The sequence below is a fragment of the Tenrec ecaudatus genome, chromosome 16 (assembly GCF_050624435.1).
Source record: "Tenrec ecaudatus isolate mTenEca1 chromosome 16, mTenEca1.hap1, whole genome shotgun sequence".
Taxonomy (NCBI): domain Eukaryota; kingdom Metazoa; phylum Chordata; class Mammalia; order Afrosoricida; family Tenrecidae; genus Tenrec; species Tenrec ecaudatus.
The window spans coordinates 104,732,745-104,760,631 of NC_134545.1; the positions used below are offsets into that span (position 1 = coordinate 104,732,745).

General features: G+C 48.5%; 1 protein-coding gene across 7 annotated transcripts in view; it reads right to left on the reverse strand.

Annotated features, from left to right (window-relative positions):
• Positions 1 to 27,687, reverse strand: part of ATE1 (arginyltransferase 1) — a 99,253-nt gene extending 71,566 nt beyond the window's left edge. Inside the window, exons 1-8 of one of the 7 annotated variants that reach the window (XM_075534826.1) lie at positions 26,898 to 27,042; positions 20,618 to 20,681; positions 19,309 to 19,371; positions 16,270 to 16,367; positions 14,785 to 15,039; positions 10,973 to 11,202; positions 8,634 to 8,762; positions 7,656 to 7,784 (exon numbers count right to left, since the gene is read on the reverse strand). In XM_075534826.1, coding sequence (XP_075390941.1) covers positions 7,656 to 7,784; positions 8,634 to 8,762; positions 10,973 to 11,202; positions 14,785 to 15,039; positions 16,270 to 16,367; positions 19,309 to 19,371; positions 20,618 to 20,681; positions 26,898 to 27,003 — 1,074 coding nt within the window. In that variant the 5' untranslated portion in view covers positions 27,004 to 27,042. Of the gene's footprint in view, positions 1 to 7,655; positions 7,785 to 8,633; positions 8,763 to 10,972; positions 11,203 to 14,784; positions 15,040 to 16,269; positions 16,368 to 19,308; positions 19,372 to 20,617; positions 20,682 to 26,897; positions 27,043 to 27,382 lie in introns of those variants that run through there. The other 6 variants (XM_075534827.1, XM_075534824.1, XM_075534823.1 and 3 more) reach the window with 6 other exon arrangements.
• Positions 27,688 to 27,887: the final 200 nt, after the last annotated feature.

Genomic DNA, 27,887 nt, shown 5'->3' on the forward strand with positions numbered 1-27,887 from the left:
GAGCATAAGGACCCCGTGGGCTGTGTGGTCTCCCTGAGCTGGCTTTGTCCACTGCTATCACATGATGGCCCTGCAGCTGGCCTTCCTTGAGGACCTGAGACTGCACTGTCACCGTGACCCATCAGGCAGCAGGACCCCGGCGGATGGAAGCACCAAACCAGGGTGAGTTTGACCATCAAGAGTTAAAGCCACACACCCACTGGAGAGTCATCAGAAGCATTAGAACAAGCAAGGTCTCGATCACATTCAAAAACAGCGAGCACAAAATCAGTCTATTCAGACCATTGGGGTGGCATCATCTAACTCACTCTTAGGAACCTCGAAACCACCCCGTCCCGAGCCCCTCCCTCAAGTCAATGTTCCACAGAAAATGACTCGACACAAAAGCACTCGCTGATATAAAGAGTCGTATAAAGGTAGGAGCGAGCTTTCCTAAGTCAGTGGGACTCAGTTTTCATGCATAAAAAGCACTCTGGAAAGTATGAGTGGGATTCCACCTACAGCCCAGGATTTCGTCCAGACAAGAGGGAAAGACTGCCTGATACTGGACTTCGCGACCCTAGCTAGGCGAACTTAACAGTGTCATCAGTTGGACTCATGATCTGAAACTCATAGAGAAGAATTGAAATTATTAATTATTGTCGCATCTTGGATCTTTAAAAAAAAAAACAAAGAAAAAGGCTTGATCGATGTTTAGAACCCATGTCTCTGACAGGGAATGAGGACCTTTGGGAGTTAGTGACTGTGCTGCCCGCAGAGCCCGCCCGCGCACCCTTCCGGGGATCCCAGCTCTGTCCCTCACTGGCAGTTGCTCCCTATCCTCATTCCCTCCACTCAGGCACTACTGATGACCACGAGTCGAGTCCACCTCCCCACGACCTTGCAGGGCAGGAACCATCGGGATCTGAGACGATAGCTCCACAGGAGCAGACAATCCCATCTCATCTAGTCTCCACCGCTGAATCCCCAGTTAGCAGCCCACTGCCTAACCCACTGCCCCCATGGCTCCTACATTCTCGCCAGAAGGCTCCAGAGTTTCATACTCCATGTTAACCAGAAGTTTCTATGCCCTCTTCCAAGTGCACATACTAGTGGTGACATTCCCTATCACGCACAACATCCTCTCTCTTCCTTTGGAAAGAATTCCTGCAAGGATCATTCTGTGGAGTCACTACTCAGAAGGTCCCCACATGAATGGCACTGCTGCTGACGCTGGGGGGTGCTGTCACGTCAATCTGGAGTCACAGCGAGCCAGTGTGCAACAGGACAAAGCACCGACTGGCCCCAGGCCACCCACAACATCGTGATGCTTGAACCGCTGTTGTGGCCACTGCACCAATCTATCGACTGGAGGGTCTTCTTTCTTTGTTGCTAACCCTCTCCTTGACCACGCATGATGTCCTTCTCCAGGGACTGGTCTCTCCTGTAACACGTCCAAAGTACAAGAGGGGAAGTCTTGCCACCTTCTTTTCTAAGAGGCAATCTGGCTGACCTGCTTCCCAGCTAGAGCTGTTCATTCTCCTGGCAGTCCATGGTATAGTCAGCACTCTTCAGGAACACTGTCGTCCACCCCATGCATGGATTCTTCACTAACTGCCCACTTTCTCATGCATGCGGGGACTGACACACCATGGCTTGCTTGGGTCAGGCACACCCTAGTTCTCCAAATGACAATCTAGCCCACTGCCAGGGAGTCGACGACTCACAGTGAGCCTGCCGAGGGTCTCCAAGGCAGTAAGCTTTACGGGAGTACATCTCCTCATCTCTCCCACGGCCAAGTACGCTAACCTGAACAGTGAGCGGCCCGAAGAGAAACCACTCCACCAGATGGACTCCTCTCAGAGACGTCAACAGCCGGAGGGAAAGAACTGACACTGACCTGAAAGATGACTTGGTGTTTTCCAAAGACCAAAGGGTTATATATGAATGAAGGAGAAGTCGAGAAGAACGCAAGTGAGAGACAAAAAGTAAACAAGAAACCACAATCAAAGCAAAATTTTTAAAACCCACTGGTCAAAGTAGTGAAGTGGACTGTATCATCGCTTAACCACCAGCCACTTAAGTTTTAATGAACTTTGAGCACTGATACTAACCTGTAAAGAAAAGCTTTTAAGAGCCTTTTGGAATTATAGGCTAGCTGCAAAGTGCATGGGCCCAGCTAGTCCTTCCTCAGCACTAGAAATTAAACATTTGCGTGAGCGCCCGCAGAGAACAGCGCGTCAGTCGGTCCCCCACGGCTCGCGTGAAGGGACTCTACAAGCCATTCTGTGCTCAGATTCGGAGCCGTTGCGGGATGCCCGCTATGATAAAGCTGACAAACGCAGCCGACATCAGTATCCACGGACCTATCCGAATGCATCCAGAGGTTTTCTGCTCTAGGAAAAGAACCACCTGTATGATACGCCCCTTTATCAACAACGTGTTTTCCTCACGGGAGCACGGGCATACAAAACGAATCGCCCCCGCCGAAGCACAGGCTTCCCTGGTGCAGAGCCCCCCCATCAATAGGCAGTACTGTTCACGTGTCAAGCCAGTGCCCGAGGGTCATAAAACTTGATGCGCCTCAGATTTAATGGGAAAAACAGTCTGAAAACACAAAAGCGAAAGACAAATGGTGCTCACAGCAAGATCGTTCCACTCTCCCAGAGCTTTGCACTCACTAAACTGCGCTTAGCTCCTGGTAGGCGAGCTGCTCACATGCCCTCACAGGAAATTAAGAGCAGCTTTGACTTATTGGGGAGGACACCCTTCCAGAAGCTTTTGACATCCCGGGAGTTTTCCTGTTGGGAGTTAGGGAACAGGCTTCAAGAGCACGACTTCCTCCCGACTGGTTTTCCATTTGGTGACGGCCAGCTCACTCTCTGGAGGCTCCTGGTGACCAGCCCACCTGGTGGAGACTGGCTCAGCTCAGTCGGCACCTGGGCAGCTCAGAGCACTCAGCGGGCCAGCCTGTTCTGCCTTGGGCCCAGGTGCTTCGAAGTTGGTGGAGCAGACACAGATGTGTCCTGGGCTGTGGCCATCCCATAAAGCTCAAGGAGCCAAAAGACGGAGGGCTCGAAACAGATGCGAGCCCTGGTGGAGTAGTGGGCTCTTCCCCGGACAACATCTGCTGCAATCGACTTTTAAGTGGTAAAAAGCAAGCCAAGGAAGGCATTTTCAATGGCCTTCTGTGCATGTGAAAGCTGGATAATGAATAAGATGGAATGCATTTGAATTAGGGTGTTGGCAAGGAATACTGACTACATCAATCATGGACTGTCAGAAGGATCAACAAATAACCCTGAAAATCAAAGGTGGCCAGGGTAGTTTGGACAATTTATCAGGAGGAACCAGTCGCTGCAAAAGGACATCACGTAGGCACAGTCGAGGAGCAGCGTCATAGAGAAAGCCCTCAGAGATGGACTGACACAGTGACGGCAGCCATGGGCCGAAACATGATGTTAACTGTGAGGACGACACAGGACAGGCAGTCTGCTGTTCTAGGGGTGCAACGCGCCAGGCCGACTCACGGGCACCTAACAACTGTCTTGCCACCCACCTTGTGACATACTACAAATACACCACTGTGCCTTCACTTAGTAGCTGCTAATGAAAAATCAGGGAATTTTCAAATACTTGCCTGAGGCCTCTCTCGTTCAAAGGAGCCCTCATGGTGGTTTGGGATAAGCACTGGCCTGCTAACTGCTAGGTCAGCAGTTCAAACCCACCAGTTGGTATGCAAGAGAAGGACCAGTCTGCTCCCATAAAGATTTCATCTTGGAAATGCTAATGTGCAAGTCTGCTCTGTCCCAGAGGTCACTGCATCAGAACTGACTCGATGGCAATAGGTTGCCTTTCAATTTTAGTTCTACTGTATTTAGCGAAATCATCCCTGAGGGGGAAAGGCTCAGATTCTGGCAACACTCACAATAATACACATCTAAGGCTGGGCAAGGAGCCCTAGTGGTGTGGTGGCTACACTTTGGGCTGTAATCTGAGGGGTTGGCAGTTCGAAGCCACCTGCAACTCCAAGGGCTTTCTACTCTAGTCCACAGTGACGGTCTTGGGAGACCCACAGGGTCAGCACTGAACTGATGGCAGTGAGAGATGGCACACAGGTAGGAGACAAGCCCCAGGTACCACCCAAAGGAGGCACCACTGGGCCGTTCTACCAGCAGCAGCTGTGAGAGGTCACTCACAAGGCAAAGCTAATGGACTCAGGCACCGCTCCCCTTGAACAACCTCCCCTCCCCCCATCTACGCCCAGGGCGTTCAAAGCGTTTGTGGAAGAACCCCACTATTTTTTCATTCTGTGGTTCCTCAAACTTGCTGAAGCCCTTTCATATAATATATACAGTGACTATTTTCACATACCTAAGAGCCCAAGGATGTTAACGGGACTGGGGACTGAAAATCTCTCTAAATTAAGTTCCAGGAAGATTACTAAAATCTTACCAAATCAAGACTCATTTGGAGCAATCCCATTAATTGCTCCCGAGAAAGGGCTTCCAGTAAATGGCAGCGGAAAAGCCTTTGTTTCTGCTTTGGGGCTGCCAACACCCTACTTACTGGTTCCAGGAAGGAACAGAGCTAAGCCACCTCAGAAGGGCAAACTTAGGCTTAGAGCAGCACCTGGTGGCTGGAATGAGGCAATACACTCACATTCTGCATCCTTCTCCCACAGAACTTACTGGGAGATACTAAATGCCCATCTTTTAGGTAGCAGTCAAGCGCTTTAACCACTGCACCATCATGGCTCTTGATAGTAATGGTGTGGCCTAGCGAAGCCAAGAGGGGACTTCTGTGCACTGTAGTCATCAATGCTTTGACCTGCGATTGGGTGCAACTGTGCAAATACACCTAACTGCTGGGCGCATAGGTGCTGTCTTTCGATTTCCCTGTACGCCTGGAAATGTTCAAAAAACTTGGGAAACCATACTGATGATGGTGTCTGGCTATCAAAAGATGTAGCTCCTGAGTCTTAAAGGCCGGAAGATAAACAAAGGGCCATCCAGCTAAGAAGCAACAAAGCCCACATGGAAGAAGCACAGCAATCCTGTGTGACCATGAGGTGTCGATGCGATCAGGCATCAAAGACCCAGAACAAAAAATCATATCACTGTGAATGAGGGGGAGCGCAGCATGGAGACCCAAAGCCCATCTGTAGACGATTGGACATCCCCTCACAGAGGGGTCACAAGGAAGAGACAAGCCAGTCAGGGTGCAGTACAGCACAGATAATACACATGACTTTCCTGTAGTTAGTTCTTCAATACTCTCCCCTCCCAATTCTATCACTATCCTGACCCCAATTCTACCTTACAAATCCAGCTAGACCAGAGCACGTACACTGGTACAGATAAGAGCTCAAACACAAGGAATCCAGGACAGATAAATCTCTCAAGACCAATACTGAGAATAGTGATACCAGGAGGGGAAGGGGAAGAAATGGGGAACTGATCACAATGATCGACATACAACCCCCTCCCAGGGGGATGAACAACAGAAAAGTGGGTGAAGGGAGACAGCAGTGTAAAGACATGAAAAAAATAATTTATAAATCATCAAGGATTCATGAGGGAGGGAACGTGGGGGAGGAGGAAAAATGAGCTGATACCAAGGGTTCAAGTACAAAGAAAATGATGATGGCAACATATGCACAAATGTGCTTGACACAATAGATGCATGTATGGATTGTGATAAGAGCTGTAAGAGCCCCCAATAAAATGATTAAAACCAACCAACAACAACAACAAAATAAAAACCCCTGGGAAACAATTACCTAGTGACCTGGAAGTGTGATTAGACTGACTACCTTAGATACTGGGCTCTGAGGAGAGTCTGTTTTTCAGACAACACCCACAAGCTAAGAGAGCCATTTTAATTATTCTAGAACTATGTGCACTTAGTATTAAGACATAACAGCATTGTCTAGGATACATTGTTATTAAAATTTCAGGCTAAAATTCCACATTTACATAATTTAAAGTGTGAAAAAGCAAAGTTGTCACTTTGAGGACTAAACTGCTGCACCTGATCATGCCAGGGTAGTTCCACCATCTCCAGCGCCTGTAAAAGCTGAACAGAGAGTAAGGAGCTCCAAGAATTGATGCCTTTGAATCGCAATTTGGGAAAACATGCCACGACGATGAAAAGAGCGAACAGATCTATCTCGGAAGCGCAGCTAGAATGCGCGTTCGACGCAAGACTTCACCTCGCACGCTGTGCACGTGCTGTCAGGAGGCCCAGGCCCCAGAGGAGGGCAGAACGCTTGGCAAAACCAAGGGGCAGCGACAATGAGGGTGGACTGACAAGGAAGCTGCAATGATGGGCTCAGACCGACGCGGCCTCCACCGTCAGGACAGTGCAGGGCCGGACTACGCCTCCCGCCGTGTGGCTGCCGAGGGGAAGGACTCAGTGCACCTAAGAGCAGCAGCCACACATTCATTACCCCCAGCAACTTGCACGGCGTTCTTTTCTGAAAACTGGGCATCTGTACCAAAATTACTGAAAATTATAAAGGGAACAAGAATATGGATGCAATTTATAGAATTCTATGTACACTAATACTTGCTGTAACTCTCAGCTCCTTTTTGTAAAGGTGCTATTAAAAATTGCCTTGCTTTTTTGGAATACCCAGTCTACATTTCTTTAACCTCTCACCAAATATCTTTCCAAAACTAGCCTACTTTCCAACGGTTTAAAATAATTCATACTCAGTTACCACCGGATTCAAGAGGCTGAGTTGCTCATGGGTAAGCAGCGGTTGTTAACAAGGTCAGCAGTTAAAGCGGCGGCAGCAGCTCTGCGGGAGTAAGAGGCCGTTCCCACACACAGTTACAATCTGGGGCACCCTCCGGGCAGTTCTCCTCTGCCCTAGAGGGTCAAGAGGAGTCAGAATCGACCAGATGACAATAGTTTAGTTTTTTATTCCCAACAGAGAAAATGCTAAAGAATGATGTTGGACCCCTTCCTCACACCATATACAAAAGAACTCAAAATGGATCCCAACGTAAACGTAAAAAAACACCTGTAAATTTACGCTTAGGCAAAGTGTTCTTGAAAACATCAAGACCCCAGTCCACTGGTTTGAAGTGGGACTTCAGATGCTGCATTCCAGGTGGTGTGGAAGCTGGGTCTGCAAAGGACTGTCTCTTATCCTTCTCAACATCCTCAGCACCTAGCACGGGCCTGGAAAGAAGTGGACACCCGAGTCCTGGTTGCTCATGCTGCTTTGTGTATTCCCAACACACTTCACTTCTGCCCACTTGCTTCTGGGTAAAACCCTGTGTTGACTGGTCTGTTTTTTTCAAAGCCTCAGACACAGAGACACTTTCCTGAGGTGCTGGGGGCACAGAGCCTGGCACAACAGCCCCTCGGGACATATCTAATGGCTTACGCTGGAGAGCTGACCTAGCAAACCCGCCACTCGGGTTCCTGGAGAGAACACACCAGGACAACACGGCCTGGAGTTGCCATCCTTCTGAGGAGTTTTAAATGCTCGGGCATACGACTTGTCCCAGCAAGAGCTCAGCAACACACACCGAAAGGCTTATCAGCTCTGCTTCCAAAACAAACAAAAAAGGGCAAGAATGGAGACTATGTCATACTGACTTATGCTTCTTCATTGACCACCTCATCAACACAAGGAAGAACATTCATAAGTGCACGGTTACCTCAGTCTGCCCACATTCATCAGGTGGATCCTGGTGTATGGTCATTTGATACTTGACATACAAAGAAAATGACTGGCTGAAGGACGACTTGAACTCTGGGTCCTCCAGAGAGACAGGCACTAGCCTCACCTTCAGAGCAAGGGAGACACAAGGAAAGGCTGTTGAGACGTGTCTAGCTGGCTGCCTGCTTCTGAAGGTGAGGCCAGGGGCAGATCTCCGACAAATCCGCTCCCAAAGCGCCAGGGCACACGCTGGGCGGGGTGGCTACCACAGCACCCGGAGCACTACATTTTTGCAGCCTTAGGGCCAGCACCACTGTTGGGTGTGGCTCCAGCCGCGCCTGCCCTCCTCTGCATGCACTGGAGCCCATGCGCGGCTAATTCCCTCCGAGCACTGCTGGGGCGCCCTTCGGAGGCGTTGTCAATGGTTTCTCCTTCCAGGTAATGTAACCATGTGTGTAGGACTTATTTCAAGATGATCTACTATCGGAATGTTTGAGCCTTTGCTGGGCCTGGGTAGCTCGTGTCACAAGCATCACGGGGCTGCTACGGCCTCGTGCTGAACGGACCTTGGGGCTAAGGCAGAGGAGCTGTGCTGGCAAAGTAGGCCCGACGTGAAAACAGGAAGCGTTCTGCCTTTTTGTCTCCCCAAAGACAGTTTTACTTTGAGCTGGAGGAAGGCGGTCACTACCACTGCTACTCTATCATTCTCACGAGCTTTCAGAGGAGGGCCTTCCAAGAGAAGCGACTTTCAATAAAGGGAATTCTAGTTGCTACTTTTCAACTGGAGCCAGAGTTGGCTGCCACCAAACATGGCAGTAGGTGGAATGTGCACTTTCAGAACGTTCCTGAACCCGCAGCCCCTCTCTGCAGGCGTGCGAGGCGCCCCGGGAAGCACTCAGACGATGCTCTCTCTCAAAGGGGGGAGGTCGAGGGAGAGGCGCCGTTTGCGTGTACAGCTGCCGCGCGGCCCGCTGACCTGGCTCACGGTCGGTTTGTCAGATGGGTCCTTGTGAACAATCATCTGGTAGCGTTTATAGATCTGGTAAGACTCCTGAAATGTGGCTTTGAACTGAGCACTTGGCGGAGATGACCTCACCACCCTCACCTTCAGAAGGAGTTGAAAACAGTATGGTTCATTAATTCATTCGCCCACTCCCAGCTCCTCCCACCCACGAGAGAGCCCAAATGAATGGTCGGTCATGGAGAGAACATTCAAAATCACAGGAGGGAATCCCTCCTCCAGCTGCTCAGGCTCGAGGGCACTCAAGCCCACCGAGGATGCACGTGACTGCTGGCTCAGGTTGGGAGAGCCGGCCCATCGTGTACAACACTGGCATGCCAAGGGTACCAACTCTGTGGTCCACAACTCACCTTCAGTCAGGCTTTCCAAAGAACCAAATTTGAGAATACCACTTTTAGAAGTGACTTTACTCATTGCTACTAACGCTGCATGGGCTCTTTTTCGTGCTAAAGTATACAGGCAGTCCTCACAAAAGGGCTCCTACTTCCCAGCACAGTGAAGGAGGAAGCTCTCCCATGGGAGTTCTTCCATTCTAATTCTACTCCACCGCTGCTGTCAAGGGCCTCAACCTCTGATAACTCCCTTTACTCCTACTACAGTAGAGGGGTCACCGGCCCCAAGGCACCCTGACTAGAGTCTGCTGAGTCCTTGCTGCTACCTGAGCACCACTGCTGGTACTGCCACACACTGCTGCTCAGGAGCTCCGAGACAACACCCCGACTTCCTGCTCGAGTTTGCAAACCTGGCTGGCAGCAACGTGGGCTCTGGTGCACCTTTCCTGGGGTGTGCGATCTGTGGGCAGCAACCATTCAAAATAGGAAGAGAGAATGGCAAAACCCGCCTGCAGAGCCTAACGTAACCTACTACCAGATGGAAAAAAGCTGGAAAGAGAAATGAGATCCAGGTCGAATAAATGTATCAGCAAAAGATAAAAACGAAAATCAAAAGCAATAAAGGCATAATAGCAAGTGTGTGTGTGTGTGTGTGTGTGTGTGTGTGTGTGTGTGTGTGTGTAGGGGAAAGAGTACACGAGTGCACAAGCACATGCATGGGAAGTGAAAGGAAAGAGTGACACCTGGTGGACATGAGGGCTCTGAATATCCTAGGCATCCCTACAAAGAAATCGGCGACTTGTACTCTAGAGCTGTCGTGCCATATGCCTGGGCTCCTGAAGGGGCACCAGTGATGTAGTACATGACACAGTGGGCTGTTCACCTTAGGATCAGCAACTCGAAACCACTAGCCACTCCACGAGAGAGACAAGGCTTTCTACTCCCGGACAAGATTCAGACTCTCGGAAACCCACAGGGGCAGTTCTACTCTGTTCAATGAATCAGCATCAACTCGATGGCAGTAAGTTCAGTTGTTGGTTGGGTTTCTGAAGACATCACTAATAAAAAGAGAAGACTCTTCAGAAAGGATTGTAAGTAGTGTGTCCATTAAGAAGAGAACAAAGCCTCTTTGCTTGGGAAAGATCAAGGGCAATGCCACACCGCGAGCAGCCATGAACTCTACTAGCCGCCGTTACCAAGAGTAGTTCCTTTTCGGGGTCAGTTCCTTAGCAGCAAGTGAGAGTCATACAGGATATTAAGTATCCATTCAAAGGCTGACTTGTTCTTAATTAAGTATGAGAACACAGTGGCACTGCTATAGCTAACAGGTTTTCATTTTAATTTTGGAAATACCACAACTAGGATTGAAATACCTAGACTTGATTGGGAAAATGGCACATTAATTTGAAAGGGAAAGAAAGAAAGAAAGAGAGAAGCAGCATTCCCTGGGGTGGAAAAAGAAGGGAGAGGGTGACAGGGTCGCTGGGGCAATTTCCTCCTCTCCTTGGATTCTGAACTGCGGGCCGGCCGGAGATCAGACGGTCAGCCGGAGAGCCCTGATTTGCCAAGGGTGGACTCTACTCATTCCCTTTCAACCCTTAACATGAAAACCAGCAACATGAAACACATTTTCTTCCTTTTGCTTGTACCTATTAAGTCTGATGGGTAACCCAAAAGCTAGAAGACTCTCCAAACAAAATGCTACCGCTTGAACTGTTTCCATAACATTAACAGCCAACTTATCTGATGGATTAAAAAAAAAAACTTAAAAAAAACAAAAGGTTCCCCTTGACTAGCAATGAACGAGGACACGCAAAATGGTTTTACATTCTAATTCCCTTTCACTTTGCTTGTTACTATCAAAACACTGATTTGCAGAACTCAAATGAAAATACTCACTAAAGAACAGAAAGTTAAGTCACCCTAACCAAGCACACCAAACCAGACACCCCTTCCAAATACCTCCAACTTGTGTGCTGCGTCCTCTGGTAGAGGCCCAAACATTAACTCTTCCAGTGACTTGGGCTGGTTGCACTTGGCCTTTGGTGGGAACGAAGATGGCGCCTGTCCTTGGCCCTGGGGGCCCTGCAGTGACCCCGTTGGGCTTTGCTGCACCAGCTTTAACCTTTTCCTTTCTTTGCGAATTTCCTTTGCTTTTCGACACGGAGGCTTGCTCAAATCAGCCCCTTTCCCTAGAAAGAAGGTCAAGATATTAGAGCAGTTACATTTGGCTCTGGAAACATTTCTTCCAGAGTCCTCGAGATCTCCAAAATCAGTCCAGAGCGTTCTGCCAGGCTTGCTTGGGGCATCACTGCTAAGGCGACCTTAAAGAGTACCTCAGAGGCAGGAAGCCAAGGAAAACAGTCAGAGAGCTGGTCAGGAGAGCTCCTCCTGTTGGGCGCCTTTGCTTGCTGTCTCCTGGGGGCATTCTTCCCAGCTTCTTTCCGTCTTGTGGGCAGAAACAACAAAACCAAAGGTCTTTTCTGCTTAGGGACAGCTGCCTCGAGTCCGCATTTCTGACGCCCCATTCGCAGATGGTGCTGTTACAGATGAAGACTTGAAGGCAAAGTCCCGGAACACACGCCGCCAGTGCAATGACAAATTCCTTCCCAGTTCAAGGTCTGTGTGTCTGTCTCCACTGAACTAAGGGACCTCACTGGTTCAGTGCTCGTTCATTAAAGTTTCCTTTTAATTAGAGGACCAAATACCAAATTGGTGACCCTTTTAGATATTAAAAAAATCGCTTAAACTCACAAATTTGAATACGTTATAGGGGAAGTATGTCCCCTTTAAGCTAGCTACTCTATAACTTATGCTTTCATTCAGATTTGAAAATATTCATACCCCATAACATGCAAAACTTCTTTATCAAGGAAATATTCCAAAAAACTAAGAAGAGAAGCAGCAAATACTGACAAACACAAAGGAGAACGCACAACAAACTAAATGCTCAATTACAAAATGATACATTTGTTCAGAGGAGCAAAGCAACAGACTGCGCAGCAGCAGGGCGTTCCTTGAGAGAGGTTACTGGGGAGCTCCTGTGACGTGCGAGAGATCAGTCGTTATAAACACACATTGAAATGGTTTTCACACACTATGAACGAAACGGACCACACCACCGTGCTAATCGTCAGTTTACCTTTCACATGGGCACATTTTCTCTTTTTAAGAACATTCTTTTCTCCATATTTTCTAACAATGACAACTAATTTTATTTATTTTTGGGGGGGGGGTTTTAAAAATGCACTTAGCAAAACAAGGTCTGTCCTTTTTTAATCTCCCCAAGCCCTGTATTCAACAATTCATTGAAAAGTCAGCCACAGAGAAAGGAGATGGACAGGAAGGAACTCAGACCTAGCGCTGGTAAGGGGTTTGCGAGGGACCAGGAGTTGGTCTGAAGAAATTAATTCTGTGAGAAAACAGTGACTTCGTAGTCACACATGGATCCATAGGCAACCTCACAAACATGTTTTCAACTAAAATCCAAGTTGCCTATGAAACACAGGCAGACTCGGAGCTGATAGAATGACCAGACGTCACCGACGCCTGATTTGGTCATCAACCGCTGCCTTCGTCAGATGCACTCTCACAGGCACTCTGCGTGGCTCTACCGCCCACAGGTTAGGAGCAGGACCTCAGCTGGGGACTGCCTGATGCCATGCACAGGCCCTGTGCCTGGGCCGCCCACGGAGGGTGAAAGCAGTCCAACCACTGAGTTCTCAGGAAGATTTGAGCTATGCTCACCGAGGGTTACTGACGGCGACACTCATCTGCATCTCCTATACTTCAAAGGCTGCCTCTATCGATAAACATTCCAGAAGTGGGAAAAATTTTAACTACAATTTTTTCAGCAAGTGCTCATGACTGTGGCCTGCCAAGAATCTTTAAAGTGAACTGCAATAAATGATTTTTCCATATTTTGATCAAAGACTATGTTCATCGAACTAAGCAATCCATAACCATGATTTGTTCTCTCTACATTGAGAAGGCGATTTCAACAGGCAGCAATCCAGAAGTTCCCTCGCCTATTAAAGGGCTAGGAGATCCCTGCAGTGGCATGGAACCCCCACCAACATGCCCACTGTACCCCACACCAACCCTGACCCCACAGGTGCCCAGCATGGACGAGTCCCAAGGGACTTGAACAGCAGCAGTGTGCACAATCCCCCATAAATCCACTGCACATTGGATTATTTTAAAATAAAATGGTAATGTGGGTTTTCCAGAGACATTCCAAATATTCTTACGCTTTCATACTAGTGCCCAGTTCCTAGTGAGAACGATGCTGAAGAAGAGGGAATGCAAACACCTGCCCCTTCTCTCAATCAGGGCAGGACTGTTCTTCTTCAGCTGTGGTGTAAGGGGTCAAATAAACTAGGCAGCTGCGTGCAGTCTAACTGAATAACCGTCAATGTCCCTGAGACCCGGGCTTATCCGCTTTAAAGATACACGCTCTGGATAAAGGTAAGACCACTCTAATCCTGAATTTGACCGTCAATGATTTGCTAGGTGCCAAGCTGGCTCCAATTAATAGTGGCCCATGTCTGCCAGAATGCAATGCTGCCTAGCCAGTCGGTTTTACACCGTCCTCACCCTCCCGGTGGAGGACCTTCCTTGTTTGTGTAACCCTCTACCTTGCCCAGCATGACCTTCTTCAGGAGCTGGTCTCTGCTGACCATTTCAGCAGTCTCTGCCATCACCAGAATTCAAAGACATCTTTGTCTCCAGCCCTCCTTATTTGTTTTGTTGTCCATAAGCTTGGAACTTGGGAATTTAGGACCCCTGAAACCTGTCCATTGAAAAGGCCCAGGAAACAATGACCACCTCATTTCTCCTTATAGTAATATTCCAGCCACGAGCTCAGAACCTGGTGCCCCCATTGCAACTGGTGTCCGAGCATTCAGTCCCAGACAGGACGCGGGAAACACATGGGAAACGCAAGTGATGGTTTAAAATCAAGTGGGACAAACGAACAGTAGAAAAGAAATCATCGCCCCCACTCTTTAAACCTAGCACTGAGCCGGTCCTCAGAGCTCCCCTTTGAGCAAAACCCAAGACTATCCCCTGTCGGCTCAGCACCCTATTTAAAAGCATCTGGGTGAGACCTAGAAGGCAACAGTTACTCAGAGCAGATGAGGAAATAAGGGAAACTAGAGTCTGGAAAAGAGAATCAACAGAACACAATGAAAGAGAATGCTGATACATTATGATTGATGTGACAAACGTCACCGAAACACTGGCGTGAAAGTCATCAAAAGAATTAGCTGCGAAGACTTTCACCAACCACCTCTGTCTTGGGAGAAGCCCAGCCAGAACACTCCGCAGAAGCCAGGTGGCAAGACTTTGTCTCCCGTACTTGGGATGTGTTGTCGTCGGCAGGGGCCAGTTTCCAGAGCAGGATATCATGCTTGTAGAGGGCAAGTTAAGAAGAGGTAAACCCTCCATGAGACGGACGGTTACAGTGGTCACCACGATGGACCTAAGTGAAGGAAGACTGTGCGGATGGGACAGGGCTGGTCAGGGTCTCATTCTGCTGTGCGTCGGGTCCCTCGGAGTCAGAACAGACTCAATGACACCTCACGAGGTCGTCTGAAGAGACAGAGCCCCTTGACAAGAACCGCAGTTAGGAACAAAATAATACGGCTCTTATCCCGCCCGGGCTCTAGAAACAGTGGCTGGAAAAAAGACAGGCCATGATTTGTGCACCTACGTCCAGTAAGAATTCCTCAGTAAGCAGTAGAGAAAAAGCATCGCACACACAAGTGCACTACCTGGCTTGGGCACCGTGTGAACCTCCGTGAGCTGCGATGACGCGCCAGAGCAAGGCCCCTCCTCTCTCTGTGGGGCTAGGACAAACTGCTGGGGCGCTTCTTTCTGTGATCCTTTTCCTTTCCTCGTCTCTTCACTCTCCAAGCTCTTTCTGAGGTCATCGCTGAGGGTGGTAAGGTCACACTGTACGTCCAATTTATTTATCAATGCGAAGTCACCCGCAACGGCATCCTCCACCAGGGAATCCATGGGCTCATCTACAAACAGAAGAAAGGCAAGTCCATCAGTCAGACCATCTGACACAGTCAGATACAGGCGGAAAAGACCCCTTAGCCCCACAGCAGAGACCGCTGGGGGCCACCAAATCCACTTTCCCATCATCCATGTTCACGGTGCAGCCATCAGACTGTGGCCCTCCCACAGGGGACAGCAACTGATGGCGGAGTATCTGACACTGGAACAGGCACAAAATGCTAAGACAACTTCCGCCCCACTTGCTTTATAGGACGTTTGTGGCCCTGGCCTCCCCGCCTTCCCCCTCCCTCCCTGGATGCAACAGTGAAAACGGAATGACCTTGGCAACCAAATGTGGGGGAGGGAAAGTCCCAGAACCATGGGGGACAGGGCTGCAGCACCTCGACATCTGCAGCAGACTCTCCACCAAAGTGCCCATCATACACGCATCTTGAGTGCCTTTCCTTGTTCTAGCAAGTTAGCCTTCTACCTTGGTGAGTGCGTGACTCTCAGCCCCCCTTAACACACAATAAGTCACAAGCCAAAGGCAAATGAAGATCCCCCAGCAAAATCCCATTGCCATCAAGTCAATTCTGATGCACAGTGACCTTAAAGGACAGCACAGACCTGCTCCATTGGGCTTCCATGACAGTCATCTGTGGGGGGAGCAGGCTGCTGCAGCCTCCCAATATACACAGGGACATTATCTTCAAATCACATCTGTGTGATTTCACATGGTTCCCATCCACCAAAAATACGTGACATTGATAAAGTCAACAGAAACCTTAACACTGAGAGCAGTAACCACAACTCTGCCATCTGCAACCCTCCCGCTCTCGTGACCCTCTCAGATCCGCACCCTGCCCGTGCTGCCCCGTCTGCTCCAGGTCCTCGGAGCACACTGTGTGAGCACAACGAATAATGGCCTCTCCAAGGCTGAGAATACTCTGGAATAAACTGCATCAACCCATCTGGTGAAAATGCCACTGTTTTTCTCACAAGAGAGCATTAGGGGGGAGCACCTCAGAAACTAAAATTTCAATAGGCTCCAGAACACTGCAGTGTCTTTGAAAGGCTTCAGACACACTCAGGAGCATCTCTCCTCGGCCCCAGCCTTGAGGACCACTGGAACAGTGGGCTGGAGCACAGGGCCATGGCAACGACCTTCCCTGAACTTAGTAAAGGACCATGAGAACTCTGGAAAGACACAGCAATGCCAACTGTTTCTGGACCCCAGCTCCAATTACCCTCACCATTTCCTTTGGCGATTTCTCCTTTGGTCAGAAACTTCAACATTTTCTTCAAGACTTTCTTGTGGGATTTTGATGGCTGAAACTGCAACGGGTGGCACCTGTGAAAGCAAAAGGAAGAAAGAAAAAGTCAGTGTGGAAGAAGTCAACTCACTTCTAGTTCATCTGGGCCACGAGGAACCCAATCTCACACCTGGGATTTCTGCTGAGAGGTGGGCCTCGTGTAGCCTGTAGTCTCTTCCTAAACCTCATTAAAAAAAAACGCCTAAGGGTTACTCAAAAAAGAACATAAATCCACTCAGACCAGGAGCCTGGGAGGAATCTGGGGAGCTATAAAGTGGATATACAAGTGGTGCTGACGTAGCAGAATGATGAAAGTTTAAGCCTAAACCAACAGCAGGAAAAGTAGATTTCTCTAATCCTAACAGTCTTGGGAACTGGTGATGCTTGCTACTTCTGGACACCTGGTGGAGCTGGGCCTCAGGACTGGAGGAACCCTTTGAAAGCCTGATTCAGAAGGGATCAGATGCCGGGCCCTTCCCCACACCCAGGCAGAAAATGACAGACTTTTAGAAACAAGCAAGCAATTAGACCTGAGACATGGAGGCTACAAGGCCCCACAGAAGACAAAGGTAATGTGCTGGTAAGAGGGGAAAGGAAAGCCCATACATGGGAGGTCAAGACAAAGTCAACCCTCTCTGAACCCAGCACCCAGAACACTGCTGGGTGTTTATCTTCTCTCCCAATTGTGACCACACCCATCAGGGATTCCCTATGAGAACAGCCCAATCAGATACCTCAAGTCCACACTAAATCATTCTACTCACGATGCACTAAATTTCCAAAGATAATACAAAGAGTAGGCCTCTGCTACACAGACAGATGCCAGTCAAACCGGAGAAAGTACATAGGAATACAGGCTCAGAAAAAATATCCAAAGAAATCTCTTATGACTCTCAAGCTCTTATAACCATATACTGTCAACATGTTCCAAACAACAAAGACAGCGGAAGTACTTTCAGAAATAAAAATTCATTTGGAGAAAAAAATTACAGATTTGAAAGAGGAAGTTTCATAGATCTTCCCGCATCACAAAAAGAAATGGGAAATTGAGGGGAAGAAAAAACAAAACAAAAGGCAGACCAGTCAAAAAGGTCTAATATCAGAACTCTAAAGGTTTACATAAGATCCACAAAGGAATTCCAGAAAAATCTCTGGACTGGAGATGAGGAGAGCCCTTGGATAAGCAGAACCTCTGAAGTCTGGATGGAAAACAGGACCAAAGCAAGACACCACGTGAGCTACTCCAACACCGGGAAGGAAAAAACCCTAGCAGCCTCCTTCCATAGAGAAAGAACGGGTTCTCACAAGGGAACAAGAATCGGGAGGTCCCTGGATTATTCAAGGCAAGCAGGCAACAGTGGAGCAAGGCCGACAAAATTCTGATGGAAAATCATTTCCAACCTACACCTTTGTACCCTGCCAAACTATACACTAATTTTAAGCATTCAATGAAAACATTTTGAGACGTGCGAGATTTCAAAACAATGACCTCTCATGAGTGTTTTCCTATTAGAAGTGCTTCCCGAAAACCAAGAAGGGAGGCAGAGGACCCAGGAGAGCTGGGACAAACTACAGACAAAGAGCATCCCCAGGAGGACAGAGCGAGCTCCAGGAAGACAGGGAATGCATCAGGGAGAGGAGCAAAAGGCCAGGTCAGAGGCTCCCAGCGAAAAGGAGGTTCATCAAAAAGATAGAAGTGATAGCACACTTGATTCATCGAACTTATTATGAGGAAATCACACAAACATCTTAAGGAAGGGGATTGAGAAACCCAGAAGACTAAAAATAATAGAAGAGTAGGAACACCTTTTGTTGTTGTTAATTTAAGCTTTGAGGTAAGAAAACTAAGGAGCCCTGGTGGCACTGTTGGGTAAGCACTGGACTGCTAACTGCAAGGTCAGTGGTTCAAACCCACCAGTCACTATGTTCCCAAGAAGATTGAGAGCCTCAGCCATCCTAGGGTTTTGATGAGTCAGAATTGCCTCAATGGCAGTGGGAGGTGGGTTTGTAAAATCTACACTCTATATACAAGGGGGGTACAAAAAAACACAACAGGATTTTTCCCCCAATTAAAATTTTTTTAACAAAACATACTTAATACATTTGTCAAATCTGTGAATCCATTCTTGGAAACATTTTTCAAACTCATCTATTTGGATAGCTGACAGCACCTCCCTAGTTTTTTTCTTCACCTCTTCTACAGCATCAAATCGTTGTCCTTTCATGTCCCCCTCTTCATTTGCAAAAACAAAAAAGCCACAAGGAATGAGGTCAAGTGAGTCAGGTGCAAGGGGCAAGAGAGGCATGCTGTTTTTCGCCCAAAAAGCTGGCGCACTGCATGAGCAGGTGCATTGCCTTGGTGGCAAACCAATCTCCCACCTGCCACAAATCAGGTCTTTTCTTGGTTGCACACGATTACTCAATTTTTCAAAACCTAAATACAATGTTTGATTTAACAGTCAGACCTGGTGGAACGAACTCCGAATGCACTATCCCCCCTCATCAAATAAACAAATGAGCATCTGTTTTTGGGGGGTATCCCCTTGTAAAACAGATTAAGCCCTCCTCTTTCTACCAAGTAATTTATAGAATCCTGTATCTCGCTTAAATAAAAGACATGGGACAAACAGTGCACTAGAATACAGAAATCCTAAGATAAACCTCTTAAAACACAGACAGCAACAACTAGTAAACAAAGGTAAGTTAAGTTGAAATACTATTTTCTCAAAACTTCATGATAGCCACAGACTAAATTATTAGAGGTAATTCTTCCAAGTCATATTTATCTCTAAATCAATTAAACGGTCACTAAAAGCGATCAATCAAAATGTAAACACAATCTAAGCATGCTGAAAGAACAGAACACATTTACTTTTACCTATAAAGAATCTTCACATAGAGTAGAAAAATATCATTAAAAAATTCTACCTAAAATGTGCAATCTTCATATTGTAGCTCTTCTATTAATTAAATCCTTACCTTATTGTGTACTGCGGACAACATGTTTGATTCATGACTGGTTTGTACACGTATTTCCCACTTCTAAAATTACAAAAGCATTTTGTTAATTTCTCATAAGTACCAACATCCTATGTTTCTCCTGCAATGGCTCATCTCTACCTTAGGAAACAAAAAGAAAGACATTCCCTAACTCGGCATGCAAAGTCCTTCACCGTCTGACTGATACCTGCCACTGACTGCCTCATGATGAAGTTAAGAGCGCTGCTTGGCATAAGGTTCTTAGAACTGCTTATCTGTGCAGAAAGAACAGTCATCATTGGAGAAGATCACAGAAACCTCATCAACTAGGTAAGCAGTGACAAGGTAACATGAAGGAATTCATCATTGGATAAGGGAGGACAGAGTCGGAGAGAACAAAGGGTCTTTCTGAGACCTGAGAGTTAATGTCATTTGTTCTGCTGAATATGGGACTTGCTTGATGCCACTACCCTCCTTCCCTGCAGTCTTCTCAGTTGTGATGGAACGGTGTCCCTTGTACCTGTTAATTATATTCTGTATTTCATAGGTAGACACAGGAGTTGGAATGTTGACCCAAGACTGAAAATGCCTAAAATGTCATGCATCCATGATTTATGCAACCAGAAAGTGAGATTTTAAAGTTGGAGCTGATTTAAGATTAATTTAAGAATGAGATGCTGAGATGCCTGGTGGCATAGTGGTTATGTGTTAGGTTGAGATCTGCAAGGCCGAAGTTTGGAACAACCAGCTGTTCCATGGGAGAAAGACTTGGCTTTTCTCTCCCATTACAGTCTTGAAAATGCAGTTTCCCCCAGCCCTACAAGGTCATGATGAATCAGCACTGACTCGATGGCAGTGAGATGATGGGGTGCACATGTGAAGGAAAAAAGTTAGGGTGGGCAAAGCCAAAAGGATGGAATGTTATAGACTGAACTGTGTCCCCCAAATACCTATAATGAGATACTGAGAGGGGGTCTGGGCTTTGCTATAAAGTACTTGGTGAGGGCGGAGGATAGAGAGGAACACAGGCACAATGCTGGCGCGTATAGCAGCTGGTGATGGGGGATGAGGGCCATTCTCATAGACGCCCCACGTGCAGATGTATTTGAAATTTCCCTAATGAACATCTGTCCTATAACACTAACATGTTGGGGTTTTAGTGTTGTGTGCATATGAGTTCTCCTTATTTTTACATCAAGTTTACAGAACAGTCTTTGGGAAAAGAACAAAGATTGAAAAATGAAACTGAGTTTCAATCATTGGAAGAACCTGAGCAGCAGCCACACGGATACGTATCAAGGAGTTTTACCTTCGCCATCCTCGGTCTATGAGGTCCTGGTAATCCTGCGCAGTCAGGGAGTGCGCCCACATGCCTAAAAATGCAAGCGGAGTGTTAATGAGACAGATTTAGCACCTGGGTTGTTTTTTTAATGCATAGCATGCTTAGGTTTAGATTGTTTTGTTAAATTCAAAGCATGAGTTTGTTTCATGGCAATCTTTAGGAAACAGAACACTGGCACTGGAGGAACCCAAGTATATGCCTACTTCACATTTGGTTGGCTTGGTACATGCAAATACAGAACACATGGACAAAATATTGATTTTGCTTTAAAAAAATCAAGTCTCTTAGTGATTACATTTAGCTCAAAGTTTGTCAATAGTATCCATGACATTAAACATGTAGGTCCTCACTATATTCAGACTATATCTTACTTTTAGGTTAACGTCCTCAATAACTTATCTGATTTCTAAACAAGTCTGGTGGCTGCAACGATGGCTCAAACGTGAGCACTGGGAAGATGGGCCCAGGACCAGGCAGTGCTTCATTCTACTGCACACAGGGTCGTATGAGTCAGAGCCAGCTCCAAGGCATCTACCAACAACACAGAACTCAAGGCCACGTTTCCTCCTGTGTATGAACTCTTCTCACTTTGACATAGGGTGGACAGAATAGAACGGACTGCAGGTAAAGGGCATGTTCTTTCTAAACGCATAAACTAAAAATAGCCTAAATGCCCCGGAATGGGGAAATGACTGCAATATGATGGACTACCGGATATACTCCTGTACAAGCTGAGTGTTTCAGGACACTTTTAATGCAGTATTTTGTGGGAAAATTAGGTGCCTCGGCTGACATTAGGGTCGGCTTATACCCAAGTATATATGGTAATCATTGGGCCATGGGAAAAGAAAAAAGAGGACCAGAGAAATCTTTAAAAGATACATTGAAAGGAAGGTTAAAAGGCCCTCATGGAGTACTGGATTACGAGTTGGGATACTAGCCCCAAAGTCAGCAGCGGTTCAAATCCAGCAGCCACTTCTCAAGAGAATGATGAGACGCTCTATCCCCACAAAGATCTGCAAGCTCGGAAACCCACAGGGGCCGTTCTGCTCTGTCCTGTGGGGTCACTGAGCGGAAACAGACTCAATGGCAGTGAGTAAGGCTGTAAATGAAAACCATAAACATAATTGTGTCATCAGTAAGTTGCATCAAACTATGTAAAGGTGGAGGTAAGCTTGAGAAAGCAGGCTGAGAAGAAAATGGGTCCTAGAGTCCACCAGAACTGACTCAAGGTCCTGATTAACATCAACGCCACACTCAGCTCCTCCAATGAGGAGGATGGGTGGAAAGGAGGAAGACCCTGGAGGAGATGGCACAGCCAGTGTCTCCACCATGGGCTCCGACCTACCCGCTGTGAGCCTGGGGGCGGGCGGGGCAGTGTTTCCTCTGCTGCACAGAGGGTCACCACAAGTCAGGGCAGACAGCTCAATGGCCTTACACAGAAGCCACATCCCCAAAGTCACCACCCGCCTGGCACTTTGTTGTGGTGACTTGTGTGTTGCTAGGATGCCGGAAGCTGTGCCATCAATATTTCCAGTGCCAGCAGGGTCACCCACGGGGGGCAAGTTTCATGGAGCTTCCAGATTAGGACAGACTCAGACATGCCTCATGGATGACAGCAGAGAACAGTCTGAAACACTCTGGATGACAAGTCCCTCCGGCTGGAAGGCCCTCAAAATAAAACTAATGGTGACAGAGATATGCAAATAGGGAAGGCCAGAAATTCAAGCCTGATTCAGCAAAGGGCATCGAACAAGAGATATCACTGAAGGCAGGGGAGTGTTAACTGAAAGCAGAAAATACCAGAAAGATGTTCACCTGTGTTTTATGGACCATGCAAAGGCTTTACACTGTGTGGACCAGAACAAACTATGGATAACAATGAAAAAAAAGTGATTTCCAGAACACTTCATTATGCTCCCTTGGAACCTGTATAAGGACCAAGAAGCAGTCATTCCAACAGAACAAGGAGGATTCCATGTGGTTTAAAATCAAGAAAGGTGTGTGCCGGGGCTGTACCCTTTCACCACACTATTCAATCCGCATGCTGGGCAATTAAGGCAAGAAACTGGACTATGAAAGAGACGGAGACATCAGGACCAGAGGGAGGCTCATAACCAGCCGGCCACATCCAGGTGACATGTCTTGGCTCACTGAAAACAGCAAGGACATTTAAGGCACTTACTGGGGATGCTCAAAGGCTCCAGCCTTCAGGATGGACTGCACCTCAACAGAGAGCAGAGAGCAAACAGAAGTCCTCTCCACTGGACCAATAAGCAACACCATGATGAACAGGTAAGACTGACGCTTTGTTTGGATCACAATCAAGGTGCATAAAATCAACAGTCCAGAAATCAAATGGCATACTGCATGGGCAAATCCGCTGCACGAAACCTCTTTAAAACTGGACAATGAATAAGGAATACTGGGTAAGAACGGAAGCATCACACATCCCCTGTGTTTGACAAAGTGAAGACTTGTGTCAATCCTGCAGGGATCAAATCTAACGACACCATGTTTCCAACAACATGGACTCACTTTGTGTCTGTGTCTCATTTGGGGAATTTTCATAACAGTTCAAACTTTTTCATACTGTTGTTACATCCTTAACAGACTATCAAAACCAAATCTATTGCCATCAAGTGAACTCCAACCCACAGAGATCCTATACCGGGCTCCTGAGGCTATCAATCTTAATGGGAGCAGTTAGCCGCCTCTTTTTCTCGTGTTGAGGCTTGAACCACGACCTTGTAGTTAGCAGTCTAATTCTTATCTCAAAATGCCATCATACCAAAAACCAGACTCACTGCCAACCAAATCAATACCAAGTCATAGTGACCCTACAGGACCAAGCAGAACTGCCTGCATGGGTTTCCGAGATGGTACCTCTTTATGGCAGGGGAAAGTCCATCCTTCTCCCGACAGTGCCACAGTACAGCGTAAGTATAATTCATACATGCACTGGGAAACCACAAATATGTGTGGCTCACTTTATTGCCACATTTACTTTATTGCAGTGGCCTGGAACTCAGTCCGCAATATCTCCAGGGCTGCCTGGATGGTGTTGGCTATCCCACTGGTAGACAGAAGAAATCTGTGTTAGAAATACAGACTGACCCTCAGAAGCCAAGCTGGTGAGACTGGACAGCACCTAACGCCATCATCTAACTGCCACCTCCACAGTGCGCAACAAGAGCAGTCCACTTAGAACGAGCCCGTGGTGCAACAGTCAACACTAATGGAAAGGTTGGTGGTTTACACTCCCCTATGAGTTGGCACGACCACCCAACAAGTCATAGCAATTTATACCACAGATTAGAATTAAATTGTCTTAATAACAAATTCTCAATGATCTTTTTGCCCTTATTTCCATTTTCCTTTGTCTGCTGACATATTTCACAACAATAATTAAACATTTTAGTGGTTAACACAACATATTCACTAGGAATACTGTAAAACATACAAGTGCATCCATAATTGTCTTGGAAAATTCTTCAATTACACAAATGATAGTAAAGCTATAGTACATACACAGTTCACACCTAATAGAGTCACCGTTACTTACTATAGCGAGTAATTCTTGGAGCCATTTCAACAACCAATTGTGAAATTGCTCTGATTAAATTGCTCTGAAATGATTAAATTATGGTTGGCCACAATCAGTACTAGCCATCTTAATACAACAGTAAGTCAAAAGGTATTGGTACAAAATCATATAAACCCTTTTTAAATAAAAACACCCAAATGTGAAGCTATATATCCACCATCTAGTTCAACACCAGAAGTGAGGGAAATCTGGACCACAGGGCATATAAGGCCTACATAATCATCAATACAATCTAACATCACATGCCTCATCGAAGGAAAGCAGTTCCAGCCATCAGCTTAGGGGTGAGTTAACTGAATGTCTGGCCAGTACATCAAATGGCCCTTGGCAGAGAAAAGGTTCCAAGCCCCATTCTATACACTTTGGAAGGTGGTGGTTCCTTCTCGCTAATCCTTTCCCAAAGAATTCTGCACTCTTCCATTTACATCAGGTCAAAAGTACAGTGCTGGCACCCTTTGGGGGCTCAAGGGAGCCTAGGTAGCATAGTGCATCACATGCTGGGCTGCTAACTGCAAGGTCTGCAGTTTGAAACTACCAGCTGCTCACCGGGGGAAAGACGAGGCTTTCTACTCCAGCAAGGAGAAACCCAGAGGGGTGGGTCTACCCTGTCCTATAGGGTCCTTCTGAATGAGGATTGACTCGATGGCAGTGAGCTCTTTGAGTTTGGGGTTCAAATCATGTTCCTTTTCAACGCTGTTTAAGTCTGGGGAACAAAAAGACATCAGAAGGGGCAAGATCAGGGTTACAGAATGGACAAGGGCAAGTTTCCCAATGAAATTCCCATAGCCCTTGCTGCCCTTGAAAAATGAGCAGAGGTGCAATTGTCTTCATGTGAGAAAAAAAAATTCTTTGACACAACTTTCCGGGTCTATTTCTCACCAACATAGGGTAGCTTTCAATTTCCTGGAAACTTCTCTCTAATAACCCACTGTGGCCATCCTGCGTCCTTTGCTACATCGATTCCCAAACACAGCCACCACACCTACTGAGAGGATCTCTCTGCTTTGACTTTAGCCCAGCAGATGCCCTCAGAAGCCATGGCCACCTCCAACAAAACAGCATTCGTTGGGCTTTTGTGGAAGACATCGTACCAAGACGAAGACACCGTAGCCATACAAGTATCACCGAAAGAACTTGTCCGCAGTCAGCTGCGAATGGCAGAGACAGGTGTAAACACATTTTGTTGGGGATACATCCGTGCTGGTATGAGCTGGAACCCAGGAGCAATACTTTCTGATTCCCCTTCTTTTTTAGGTGAAACGAATCAGAGGTTTCTTCTACTGAACTTACCGCACAGAGTACCTATAGCAACCAATTTCCCCCTCATTAAACAAACTGGAAGAAATCCTATAATTTAGTGCCTACTAAAACACACATTTTACACGGTGAAGTTAGGCGCCCTGAGGGCATACTGGTTACTGGCTGGGTCAGTTCAAAACCACCAATTCTCTGCGGGAGAGAGACCAGGCTTTCTGCACTCATGGTCTCAGAAACGCACAGAATAGTTCTAGCCTGTCCCACTGGGTCACTATGAGTCTACACGGACCCTTTGACTGTGATTTCGGGTTTGGGTTTAGCATAACTGGCTCTAGGAATACTAGCATCACAAGCCTAAAATTCAGAAAGGGGATCTTCTCATACCCGTGTTCTCCTAACTGTCACCACGTGCCGCGTGCTGCCTGAGGGTCTGTTTAGTTTCTCCACTGACCCCCAGGCAGCCAGCATCGCACTCCCAAGAGCTGCAATGGCATTCCGCTCCCGCTGCCCAAACTCCACATAAATACCTCCTACGCGCAGCTAAGTGGCCACGCCACAGCCCCATCAACTCTCTGATGCACTCAGGGTACTTGTTCCTGTTCAAAAATGAAAACGACCTTAAAAACATACCCCCTCGAGGCGATCCCGTTTCCTACCCTGCTGGATTTCCGCTTCCGAAAAGACCAGCTCCTACACTCTGCGTTCCCCGAGGCAGGACGCGCAAGAAAGGCACGCGACTTTCTCTTTACAAATAGCAACTCTTTCCCGTAAAAACACTGGATCCCGACTGAAGGGAAACCCAAGCACGCCAACCAACAGGAGGGTGGCGCCGTCGTCGCCCAGGTGTGCAGGAGGAAGGACGCGGGATAGAAATAAATGCCAGGGGAACATTCTCCAAACAGATGGGTGCCCGCCGCGGACCCGCTTCCTGTGCGGTGACATTTCGCCTATCAGTCTCACACGAGGGTTCGAGCCCCCTCCCGGGGCTCCACCCCCGTTCTGCAGTGTCGGGGACCCTCCCCCGGGAGCCTTGGAAGTCAGCCTTGGCCGCCAGCCCCAAGGCACCCCCGCGATACAGACAAGCTGCCCTGGCCCGCTAGTGACCGGCTCCCACGGCCGGCGTCCGTTCCCGACTTGTTCCGGGGCTCGAGCGCCAACAGCTGGCCGGCGGCTGGTGGGATGGGTTTGGGGACGAATACACCCCTAGCAGCGCCCCTGCCGAGTCCGCGTCCCACTGACAGCCGCGCCCCCCCCCCCGCAGGGTGTCCCTCCCGTCGCTGTCCCTTCAACCCGTCAGGCCCTCGAGCGTCAGCCGGGGCCGGCGCGCCGCGACCCCCGAAAAGCCACGGCCGGCGCCCCACGACCGCGGCCCCGCCCGCTCACCATTGGAGCGACTGCCCGACTCGTTCTTGCAGTAGCCGCAGCGGTAGAAGTCCTCGCCCTCGAAGTACTCCACGATGCTGGGCGACAGCGCGGCCCAGGACGCCATGGCCTCGGCCGCCCCGCTCCGCCGCCCGCCGCCGCCCCACAATGCACCGCGCCGCCACCACCCCACAATGCACCGCGCCGCCGGCCCGAGGCTCGCGCGAAGCCGCCCGGGCGCACGCAGGCCCGGCCGCCCAGCCAGCCACCGGGGCCGACGCCGCGCGCGCCATCTTGGCCCCGGGCAGCTGGCCGCTCTTTGCCATGTCTTCGGGGCGAGCGGCCGCCATCTTAAGTAAGGGAGAGGCGGCGAGCGGGAACCTGAAAGGAGACCGTCGGAGGAGCCAGTGGTAAGAAGGGGCCAAGTGGAGCGGACCTACCCACCCTCCTCCCCCCGGCCTGGTGTGACCTGGCCGCGGCGGACGCGCCGCGACGGCGAAACTCACCGCAGGACGCCTTGCCCTCCTTGGAGTCGCAGTAGCCGCAGTGGTAGCCGCCCCTCAGCCCCTTGTACTCCACCACCGAGTCCATGGCCGCCGGGGTCCGCGCGGCCGGCCACGCCTCTGCGCCCCGGGCTGCCCGGGCGGCGGGACGCGGGGCCCGCGGGGCGGGGTCGGGCGTGGGGACCGGGTGCCCGCAAGCCGGAGTCGGCCCAGCCCGCCGCGCGCCTCGTCGGCGCCCCGCTTCCCGACCCGAGACTGGGGCGCCGGGGTGGGGACCCTGACGTGGCCCTTGGGCCACCTCGTCCGGCCGGCCCTTCTCGCGGAACCCCGGTGACCTCGGAATCCGAGCGTGCCTCCCGGGAGATCTTTGAGCCTTTAGATAACTGGGTTAACAACCCCGCGTTTTTTGTTATTTTTTAAATCATTTAATTGGCGGGCTCTTACAACTCTTGTAACAGCCCATCATTCAATTGTATCAAGCACATTTGTACATAAGTCTGTTGGATTA